Source organism: Tribolium castaneum, chromosome 6 (genome assembly GCF_031307605.1).
Source record: "Tribolium castaneum strain GA2 chromosome 6, icTriCast1.1, whole genome shotgun sequence".
In the NCBI taxonomy this organism is placed as follows: Eukaryota; Metazoa; Arthropoda; class Insecta; order Coleoptera; family Tenebrionidae; genus Tribolium; species Tribolium castaneum.
In genome coordinates this window covers 2,834,363-2,846,162 of record NC_087399.1, presented here as the reverse complement: position 1 = coordinate 2,846,162, position 11,800 = coordinate 2,834,363, and the positions used below count along the sequence as shown (strand labels likewise).

General features: G+C 31.0%; 2 protein-coding genes across 8 annotated transcripts in view; one reads left to right on the top strand and one right to left on the bottom strand.

The window, feature by feature from the left end:
• The window catches only part of LOC663161 (uncharacterized), a 55,999-nt gene that overhangs the window by 10,909 nt on the left and 33,290 nt on the right, over positions 1 to 11,800 (bottom strand). For 4 of the 5 annotated variants that reach the window (XM_064357633.1, XM_008198784.3, XM_015982842.2 and 1 more), the window contains exons 2-9: positions 9,176 to 9,243; positions 9,027 to 9,127; positions 6,107 to 6,292; positions 5,879 to 5,993; positions 5,768 to 5,828; positions 2,172 to 2,304; positions 1,561 to 1,843; positions 1,296 to 1,456 (exon numbers count right to left, since the gene is read on the bottom strand). In XM_064357633.1, the coding sequence (XP_064213703.1) occupies positions 1,296 to 1,456; positions 1,561 to 1,843; positions 2,172 to 2,304; positions 5,768 to 5,828; positions 5,879 to 5,993; positions 6,107 to 6,292; positions 9,027 to 9,127; positions 9,176 to 9,229 (1,094 nt within the window). In that variant the 5' untranslated portion in view covers positions 9,230 to 9,243. Of the gene's footprint in view, positions 1 to 1,295; positions 1,457 to 1,560; positions 1,844 to 2,171; positions 2,305 to 5,767; positions 5,829 to 5,878; positions 5,994 to 6,106; positions 6,293 to 9,026; positions 9,128 to 9,175; positions 9,244 to 9,407; positions 9,567 to 11,800 lie in introns of those variants that run through there. The other variant, XM_008198783.3, reaches the window with a different exon arrangement.
• Positions 1 to 11,800, top strand: part of LOC103314036 (G-protein coupled receptor 161) — a 52,581-nt gene that overhangs the window by 19,526 nt on the left and 21,255 nt on the right. The gene's annotated exons all lie outside the window — the stretch shown is intronic.

Genomic DNA, 11,800 nt, shown 5'->3' with positions numbered 1-11,800 from the left:
CAAAATGCTCATCAAAAAACGGCTATAACTCAGTTTTTTCAAATGGAATGACTCTATTTTCTTAACGGCAATCGAAAGAACATCGACATCTCTTACAGTTTTTGAAATAATCATACTTACATTTTACATTTACATTTTACTTTGTAATTTTCATCCTTAATCTAGTAGGCCTAGCAAAATGGTCAGGTCAGGTCAGGTCAGATTATTTCAAAATCTATAAGAAACGTCGATGTTTTTTCAATTGTTATTAAAAAACAGGGTTATTCTATTTAAAAAAATGTGTTGTAATGATTTTTTCATAATTTTTTTCAAAAAATCATAGTAGCCTTGCAATTTGACAGTTGTCAATTTTGTAAACTTTAAAAGACTCTATAATCCTTTAGCTACTAATGCAAAAATAATTATTTACTTATTGTAAAGTGTCTAAAATTTCTGATTTTTTGAATGAATCTCTGCATATAAAATTGACATACGTCAAAAACTATGACAGATAAGTATTAACAACTAGGTACATTTTACTCTGTTTTAGAAGTCGAATTTAAAAATGCAATAAAAATAAGTAGTTACTATTTAAAATTTAAAAGTTGGCGTCAATTTTTTATTGTTTCGTAATTTAGCTAATTTAAAAATAATTTAGTCGACTTGAATCGTATACAAAATTTTAAAGCTCTAACTAAAAAAGTTTCTAAAAAATCTGCCGGTATTTGAAATGAATTTGTTGTTTGTATTAGTTCACTGAAATAACATTATCAGATACATCAAATAAAAAAATGTTGATTTTTGGACCAGAACTATTTTTCCAGCGCTCCCTTTGACATCCTGAAAGTTGTATGTCAATAATTAATTCCTTTCAGTCAGCCACGTGTCTTTTCCATTAAATGTAAATTCTCCCTTCGTCTATAAATAGAATCAATAAACTCAAACCCAGGCCATTTAAAACGGGAGAATTAAAGTGAAATTTTATCAATATCGTCCGAGCAGCTATTAATTATTCCCTCTCAATTGTCACTTGTCATGCTACAATAAAGTTTCAACATAAACGCAAACACACATTCATTATTGTGCATTTTAAGTCGCGATTAAAAATTTCATAACCTTTTAGCGCACCCGACTTTTATTAAACTAGCGTTTGAAACTTTCTCGAGCGATAAATTTTTCCGCCGACTTTAATGGAAAACCAACAATGCGTCTGTTTCAATCTCGTTTGTTATCTCGGGAAAATTGACCCGATTCCGGGCCACAAATTAGGCGCATAATTAGGAAAATGGAGATGTTTTCAGTGAAAATAGACTTACTTTACAACAACAACTTGGACGGAATCTAACTGAGTCGAGCACCGCTCGCCTTCTTTTTTCACAGTGATCTTGACGAAAATCTCGTTCTTGTAGAGCGAGCCTTTGATGCTGCCTGAGACGGCCGTTTCCTCGTACTGGCCCTGGTAGCCCCCATACCCGAGCTGCGAGGCAAATTTATTTATTAAACGGTCACAAAAGTTAATTAAGAGAGAATGGAAGAAAAATAAAGTCGCTTTGTTTGATAATTATGCGGCCCTTTCCTTACTTTAAACTCCCTCAGCCTGATCCCCCCATATATCGTGAGTTTGTGTTTGTCTTCGTACAAACTAAAGCTGTGTCTCCGCGTCAAAGTGGCGAGGTCTTGGAGGAACCCTTCCCCCGTGCTGAAGGTCCCCTGCTGCACCCCCGAGACTTTCCCTTTGAAGACGACGTCGAAGGGTGGCGTTTTGACCGTCCTCAAGTCCTTCGCGACTAAATAGTCCTTGGCTGAGCACAAAAGCGAGTCCAGGAGTTTATTGGCGCGCGCTGCTTGTCCCTTGGCGTATTCCCTGTGGGGCAAATTAAACGATTCTCTGTCCGTTATCTCGCATACAAAACGCGTAAAATGCCACTAAAAACGCCAATCAAGGTGGAAATTACCTCAGGACGACACTAACAATTTATGGCTTCGGTCGTTATTAGGGATACTTATAATTGTTGAGGGTGAGAGGGTAATTAACAAATCCCTTGTCTTAAAGACGGACGGGTGATTTTATTCAGACGCTTTGAATAATCGCCCGAGGGCTGAAGTTTATTGCATTGGGAGCAGAAAGTGAAATTCTAGCGTCTGTTCGAATTTTTTCCTCTCCTGACATTGTTCAAGTGGTGGTTTTTTACCTGTATTCCTCGTCCCTATCGACGAGGAGTTCCGTCACGGAAAACTCCACTACAACCTCGCCCAATTGCCTATGCAACAGGTTGGACAATATCTCAGTCAACTGCACCCACACGGTCTTGCCTAGCGTGGCCTCTGGAAGAAAAAATACTTCCACCATTTAAAGTTTCATTACGGCCCTGTTTGTAATAATCAGGGGATTATTTTGTGATGATTTTAAACAAATTATTTTCTTCGAAACCGTGGACAGGACCGGCATCATATTTTGCAACGATGTGTGAAATTTATCGCGCGTTTTATTGATTGGTAGTTAATACGAGAGATTTGAACGGCTTTGTTTGTCGTAATCGGACAAAGTTGCAATATTGAATGCCAGTTTGTTTCATTTCATATTTCGTCTTTGTGTTTGGAGTTTTGGATTAAAATGCTACTTTAAATTTCATTTGGTTGATTTCGTGCAAGTTATTGTTTAATCTAATTATTTTAATCACGCAATATTCGTGTTGTTTAGTCAGATAATGAGGTGAAATGAGAAAAAAGTTAAAAGTTGTTAGTGTTTTTCTTTTCCAGTTTTATTTTTTCAGTTTTTCAGTCACTTAATTCTTGAGAATTTCTGTTTCAATATTCTTTAGTTTTTTGTGTATTTTTCTATTTTTCTAGGATTTTTAGCTTTTGTGTAATAATTAAAAAAATGTTTTCGGCAAAAAAATCGAAAACTAAGCAGAATCTATCATTTTATTCAAATCTAAAGCGAAATACCATTGTGTGAAAAAGATCAGCCCTATAACCGGTTCACTGGTGTCTCATTTGTTCCAGAAATGAGTAATTGATCTCTAAAAATTTAAAAATTATCTCCTACTTGTTTAATTTGTGCACAAAAAATTGCAAGACGTTTGAAGCGTTTGTCATTGGATATCGAAGAAAAATTGCACTCCCAACTGTAGAGCAAACCAATCATAAGGCGCTCAAACCTGAGCAAAAAACTGTTGTTTGATTATTTTGTAAATGTCGGCCAAACTAAATGGAATTTCACTGTTTTCTAAGAAAATTTCAAATTTTCTATTACATTTGGATTCAAAAATCGTGGATAATTTTTTGATCGATTTGTTTTCAATTGTTTCGCAAAATTTTTTCACAAAACTGTGTATGTACCAAACTAGGTCAAAAATCTTTATATTCTTTTAGTTATTACAACTTGGGCACTTGGAATGTATAAGTTATATTTATTTTTAGACAATTTAATAATCTTTGAAAAGCAAAAACAAAAAATTGGGTGTTTTTATTTAACTTTTTAAAATTTTAACAAACTACTTATTTTTTTGTGTTCTCAGGCTTCCAGTCTTTCACTATCATAGTTTTTCAGTGTTACAGTCACACAGTTTTTAAGTTTATTCTCAGTATTTCCGCGTTTTTAGTTTTTTAATTTCCCATATTTTTTATTAATATCTTAAATTATTTACTTTTTCCTTGTTTCACTGTCTTTTCATTTCAATTTTCCCATTTCTTGATGTTTTTTCTTTGCAGTTGTATAGTTTTTTAATTAATCACTCTTTCATTCACTTAGTTCTACAAAATTTTAATCTTACTGTTTTTTTATTTTCTTGCATACCAGTTCTATTTTTCAGCTATTCAGTTTTTTCGTGAATTGATTTTTTATTTATAATGACATGTTTCAATTTATTCGTGTTTTTCTTCTTTAAAAAAAAATGCAAATCATTATTTTGGTCAAGCCACTTTGAAAAATGTCTTACTTTCTTACTCTAAAATTTCAGTAAATAGCATAACATAAGAACAGTAGACCTGTCACTTGTTGAAACAATTAAACTCGTGAATAAAGTGTACATTTTTCTAAAATGTACTCCAAAAGTTGTGGAAATAGTAATTTTTGTATTAAGTGCGCGAAATGAGTGTTTTTTTAATGGCGCCTGAGAATGTTATTTTAGTCGAGACCGCCAGGTCGAGACCTAAAAGACATTCGAAGGCGCCATTAAAACATGAATTTCGCCACGAAATACAAACAACGTTTTTTCTACAGCCTCCAGATGAAGAAAAAAGTAACAGAAATTAGTTGGAACAAAATGGTCTGATAAATCGAGTTGCTTGCATGGTTACGATGATAAATAAAAGTGATAGTTGCGAAAAATTTGTCACAATAGGTATTTTTGTTGAAGAAGTGTGATGGATTTTAGCAGCGAAAACGAAATAGATGCAATTGCAAGCGCGGCAGTGTCGAATCTTTTGCCTGCTAAATCAAGACCGCAGTACGAAAAAACGTATCTTCAGTTTCGGCAGTGGTGTTCTATGAAAAAGATTGATCAAGTAACGGAAAATGTTTTGTTGGCGTATTTGGAAGAAAAGTCTACCACCTTAAAGCCACCAACACTCTGGGCCCTTTATGCGATGTTGAAAGGATAAACGGGGGCACGTTTTCGTCATGCACATTTAATTTTCATATGTCAAAGTAAATATCTATTATTATTGTTTTGTAATATTGTTCTGTATAATTATAAAACCTTTAAAACTACCTCTCATTATCGATCCGTCTCTTCATTTCGGTTGCTGTTGATGTCTTTTCGTGTTACTAAAATTGTAACAGAAATAAGTTGGAACAAAATGATCTGAAAAATCGAGTTGCCTGCACAGTTAAAAAATATTATTTTTTCACTGTGAAACCGTGAAAAAATAATATTTTTTCACAGTGAAAAAACGTCAAACTTCGCGCATAGGTAACCATGCATAAATGTCACGATTTTTTGACGGCTGTAGAAAAAAGTAGTTAATGGCAAACTAGACAAAAAAATTCTGAAAATAAAAATCTACAGAAAACAAAAATGAAAAGAACTAATTATTATTTTTATTATAACTATTTTTCTAAAATATACTCCAAAAGTTGTGGAAAAAGTAGTTAGTGACAAACTATACAAAAAAATTCTGTAAATAAAAATCTACAGAAAACAAAAATGAAAAGAACTAATTATTATTTTTATTATAACTATTTTTCTAAAATGTACTCCAAAAGTTGTGGAAAAAGTAGTTAGTGACAAACTACACAAAAAAATTCAGAAAATAAAAATGTACAGAAAACAAAAATGAAAAAAAACTGATTTTACAACAACTAATTTAAATAACATTTAGGGTCAAGAGTTAACTTCTCTATATTATTTGTTTGTAAAACAATTATGGTATTATTTTTCTTGATGAAACAACATTTTTTGTTGTTAATAATATAGTTAATAATTACATTAAAACATTTTTTTTATTTTTTAAATCCATCTTACATTCTAAGTAAAGCATGTGTGAATTTTTTTAAATTTTTTTCTTTAATTGTTGAACGGTTTCCTTAAAAAATATTATTATAGGAATTCCGTACTTTTCTCATAGTTAGTTTGCTTTTGGTAGTATACAGTGTCTAAATGCAAATTACTCTGTGCTCCCTTCATGCATCAAAGCCTCTAAATTGTTACAAAGACTTTAATTGTGTAGTCTCGTCTAGTCTGGCTTATAATGTGTTGACCTTTCGTCATGTGCTTACAACCGACTTGACAAACGTACACACACACCCAAAAATTATCTCCAAAACATGTAAATACGCACTTACCAATATCTGAATTGCTAATCTCATTTTGCACCTCATTCTCGCCATCCACGTGATAGCTAACCTGAAACCGCCCATTACCCTTTTTTCCCGCGCTCACCGCCCCCAACTCACCCTAATAACAACATCCGTCGGCTCATATCTAATATCATAATTCTGCGGAACGAAAGAATCCTGCTCGAGCACGAGTCCGACTTTTCCGTTCGCTCGGACGTTGTTAAAACCGATCCTGTAAAGCGGCCTTTCGATTAACGAATTCCATTAAAAATAAATCTCTCCGGAGATTCGAAAAGGCCAATCATGAAAAATTGGGATTTATTGAGGGTTTCGGTTATAACTTACACGATTCGACCAATGTGAGATACCGGGAGCCATCGCCTGAGTGTGGTGTTGTTGGCTTCGTACTCGCCCTCAATTCGCAAATTGCCCAGGTTTAGGTTTAGGTCGAGGCATGACATGGGCAGGTCGCTGGACAAGTCCACGATGCGGAAGTCGGGGATCCAGGGGAATTTCAGGTTGCGTAACTCGCTGTAAAGGACTAGGTTTTGTTTTCGGTGCTTTAATTACCAATAATTTTGGAATTGATTTAAAATTGAAAAAAGCAACTGATTTTTTTGTAGGAAATGTACTGAGTCATTAGTCATTTGTTGAAGAATTTTTAGTTCAAAGAGAAAAAAAATTAGAATCACCATTTCAAAAAAAATATACTTAATTCTTTAACAAACAAATATAAGTCAAAAACTAAAAGTCTAGAAGAAAACGGTTTGTTCCAGTGAATTCTGAGACGTATGTTACATATTGTACACAAGATTTAAGATTTTTATATTTTTTTTTCTAACAATTTAATGGTTACTTACCAACCTTCACAAAAAAATAAATAAATAAACTCTTTCTAGCAAAGTTTTATGGACTTTTCGATGCTTTTACAACCTTTCCGAGTTCTTAAAAATGCAAAAAATCAATTTGTTTCATTTTTGGACGTTTGGACGTCAATTTTTATCGCGATTTTGGTCGATTTTCGGTAAAATAAAAAAATCATAACTGAAATACCACAGAAAATTTAACGATTTTCTCAACGCCAGTCGATTCCCCAAATCATTTTACAAAGGCGAGCGTCAAAATAGTTCTACTTTTTTAAAAAACTCGCTCTAGAAATGTTTTATTAACTTGTCTATGTTTCTACAAGCCTAAAGTTTTTTTATTTTTTTATATTTAATTTTTTAATTTTTCGAGATTTTGCTATTAGATCTAACCACATAAAATTTACTAATGCTGGAAAGCTTTTACTTATCTATCTTTTGAAAAAAATCATTGTTTACGAACAAAAAGTTGTCAGAAAAATTGCAAACTAAAGCTAAAATAAGTAAAATAAAAAAAAATTATAACTAAAAAAGTACTGGGAATTTAATGATTTTTTCGACGCCAGTCGCTTTCCCGAATCATTTTACATAGATTTTCATCAAAATAATTCCAGTTTTTCGAATAGTTATTCCGTAATTAAGAAAATAAAGAAATTGAAAAAATATTGGTGGTTCCTTCAAAAAAAATCGAAAAAAACATAGCTTTAAAACTCGCTTTAGCTAAGTTTTATTAACTTGTCTATGTCTTCGTAACCCTAAAGTTTTTAACATTGCAAAAAAGTTATTTGCTTCGATTTTTTTGTATTTAATTTTTTAAATTTTTGTCGAGATTTTGCTATTAGACCTAACCACATAAAGTTTACTATTGTTGGAAAGCTCTTAAATATCTTATCTTTTTGAAAAAAATTATTGTTCACAAACTAAAAGTTGTCGGAAAAATTGCAAACTAAAGCTAAAATAAGTAAAATAAAAAAATATATAAATAAAAAAGTACTGGGAATTTGACGATTTTCTTTCCCGAATCATTTTACATAGATTTGCATCAAAATAATTCTAGTTTTTCGAATAGTTTTTCCGTAATTAAGAAAATAAAGAAATTGAAAAAATTTTGGTAGTTCCTTCAGAAAAATCGAAAAAAACATTGCTTTAAAACTCGCTCTAGCTAAGTTTTATTAACTTGTCTATGTCTTCGTAACCCTAAAGTTTTTAAAATTGCAAAAAAGTTATTTGCTTCGATTTTTTATATTTAATTTTTTTAAATTTTGTCGAGATTTTGCTATTAGACCTAACCACATAAAGTTTACTATTGTTGGAAAGCTCTTAAATATATTATCTTTCTGAAAAAAAATATTGTTTACGAACTAAAAGTTGTCAAAAAAATTGCAAACTAAAGCTAAAATAAGTAAAATAAAAAAATATATAACTAAAAAAGTTCTGGGAATTTGATGATTTTTTCGACGCCAGTCGCTTTCCCTAATCATTTACCATAGATTTGCATCAAAATAATTCCACTTTTTCGAATAGTTTTTCTGTAATTAAGAAAATAAAGAAATTGAAAAAATATTGGTGGTTCCTTCACAAAAATCGAAAAAAATATTGCTTTAAAACTCGCTCTAGCCAAGTTTTATTAACTTGTCTATGTCTTCGTAACCCTAAAGTTTTTAAAATTGAAAAAAAGTTATTTGCTTCGATTTTTTTATATTTAATTTATTAAATTTTTATCGAGATTTTGCTATTAGACCTAACCACCCACATAAAGTTTACTATTGTTGGAAAGCTCTTAAATATATTATCTTTTAAAAAAATCATTGTTTACGAACTAAAAGTTGTCAGAACTAAAACTAAAATAAGTAAAATAAAAAATATATAAATAAAAAAGTACTGGGATTTTGATGATTTTCTCGACGCCAGTCACTTTTCCGAATCACTTTACATAGATTTGGATCAAAATGATTCCAGTTTTTCGAATAGTTTTTCCGTAATTAAGAAAATAAGAAAACTGAAAAATTTGAATATGTACTTAAATCTTCAACAAAAAATTTCATAAAGTCGTAGAGCAAAACGGTTTGTTCTAGCAAATTCTACGGTCCATTTTACGTATCAAAAAAGCTGAAATTAGGAAATTTTTGCTTAATTTTTTTCCGCTCCGCCAGTGCCACCAAAACGTGATAAATCCAACTTAAATTTTTGTATTTTCACACCTAGGGTGCATTAAAATTAATTACGTAAAAAACTAGCGTAAAACCATTTTCTCGTACTGCACAAGTTTCAGCTTCGGATTTGTTAGAAGTCGTTACTTCAAGCTAACTTAATTAAGCACGGAATTCAGTACAACTCTCGCGGTTTCCAGCGAAATTTTCCAATCTCATAAATGAACTCAAACAATTATTTTAACTACGTACATTTTGGTATCGTCTATGGATAAGAGAACGTCGTCCAGCTGATGAATAAATCGTCCATTGTTCTGCACTCTCTGCAGCCTCACTCCTTCGTTCCTGAAAGCCTGGATCACACTCTCAATTAGGCAAATTCTCACTGAAACCCCACTTACCCGTTTCAGATTTTCATCAAAGTTCGGGCTAATTTCTAGTAAAACTTCTTTCATTTCGCTAGGCAGATCTGTGGAAAACATTTTTATCAGGAATTTGTGGCACTCGCTGTTGCTTGATTTTTCCAATTATGTCACATTATACTTGAGATTAGATAACAATTAACCATCGAGACGTGATAAACGTGGAAACGGGGTCATGTGTGTTGCATTTCCTGTCGGAATGTCTTTTTACCTATCAGTTGCTGATTCGATATTCCAATTATTTGAATTGTAAATAAAACAACATATGGGACGTTGGAATTCATTCTGGACTGAATTAATTTGCAATTGCTGCCGATATTTGTTTAAAAGTGTTATCAGGATGAGCTATTTATAGATTAGCAATGTTTCTGTTCGGCTCACAGCGATTACGATATTGTTTTCGGAACTAATCCGAATTAATTAAACACATAGTAGCTATAAGCCCGATTATCAGGCAATCATAAAACCATAAAACTATCATTCCAAATATTAGAACCAATTAGCAATTTATTGACTAGTCTCCACATTTTAATCATTTTTCAGACTAAAATAACATCTCAATAAACATAACATTTTTATTAAAACTAAGTTTTTCCATACTCTCACACACGCAATATTGATCCGTCAAGTAGGCCACGTCTAATTACAGCAGACAGAAGAACCTTTCTTTGGTTACGTCTTTATTGAATTATTGAACGAAAAATTTAAATCTTACAAGTCTGAAATGTCAATTTGTATTTTTACTAGAATTTGTCCGGAACCCCAGTAATTTACATAATGTTACTCTTAAATGCCTTTCTCCGACATTTCTTGAGAAAACTCCAGACGTTTTAAATTTTGCAACAGTAGATGCAAAATGCAATTTTCATCTTAATCCTTTAACGTGATTGAATTCCTCCAATATTTTAAGAATTACAAGCCAATCAAAAAACTTTTAAATAAAAATTATCCCGGCGCATCCACCAATTTTGCTCGACTAATTATTACACTAATGATTTCGTCTGCAACAATTTTTTTAAATACGATTAGTATATGCTTTCAGTTTTTTGCTATCATACAATATTATTTTTAGATTTTTCTAATTTCTTAAAGTTCAATATTTCTTGTGTTTGTTATTGCATTTACGCTATTTTAATCTATTTAAGTCACATCTGTACGTACATATAAAATCGATTTTAGTTAATGGAAAGATAATAAAGCTGAGCACTACCAGGAATTCATTCGAGAACTTTTTTTTATTAAAGTCTGAAATATGCTGTATTTTTTAAAAGTCAGTTAAATATTTTTACCGAAAATTTATATTTATTATTGTATTATGATTTACGGTTATTGTACAAAATTCAGTGTTACCAACTTAATTAAAAAGTAAAAGTCATTTCGTTAAAAGTTCGTATTTATAAACAACACGTAATAAAATAACTATAAGACCACTTTTACAAAAAAGTTATGTTATAAATTGTCTTTTTGTGACTTGTACTTAGCATACTATGTAGTCAAAATTTAATACCGAGTGTTGGTAAAATCGTATCTATTAATTAGTAAAAATGGTGGATGCGCCGGGTCACACAAATAAGAGACAATATAATAGAAAATAGAACATTGTCAGAAGCAATAATAGCATACTTTTGTTAGTTAAAACTACAATAAAAACAATTACAATTAGTTAAAAGTTTTGTTAAACTTCATAAAATGAAAAAAGACTTCAGGTAATTTCCCAATAGTTCTCAGATTTTTTTTCTTTCAGCTCAAATAAGTTTTACATGACGTAAGTACAGGCACAATTAATTAATATGTAGCGTAAATGCAAAAACGAAACACCACAAATGTTGAATTTTAATAAATAAAAAAGAACCGTTCTTTGGTTACGTCTTTATTGAATTATTGAACGAAAAACTTAAATCTTACAAGTCTGAAATGTCAATTTGTATTTTTACTAGAATTTGTCCAAAACCCCAGTAATTTACATAATGTTACTCTTAAATGCCTTTCTTCGACATTTCTTGAGAAAACTCCAGACGTTTTAAATTTTGCAACAGTAGATGCAAAATGCAATTTTCATCTTAATCCTTTAACGTGATTAAATTCCTCCAATATTTTAAGAATTACAAGCCAAACAAAAAAACTTTTAAATAAAAATTATCCCGGCGCATCCACCAATTTTGCTCGACTAATTATTACACTAATGATTTCGTCTGCAACAATTTTTTTTAAATACGATTAGTATAAATATTTTTTGAATGCATACCTGCCTTCAATTTTTTGCTATCATACAATATTATTTTTAGATTTTTCTAATTTCTTAAAGTTCAATATTTCTTGTGTTTTGTTATTGCATTTACGCTATTTTAATCTATTTAAGTCATATCTGTACGTACATATAAAATCGATTTCAGTTAATGGAAAGATAATAAAGCTGAGCACTACCAGGAATTCATTCGAGAACTTTTTTTTATAAAAGTCTGAAATATGCTGTATTTTTTAAAAGTCAGTTAAATATTTTTACCGAAAATTTATATTTATTATTGTATTATGATTTACGGTTATTGTACAAAATTCAGTGTTACCAACTTAATTACAAAAGTACAAGCCATTTCGTTATAAGTT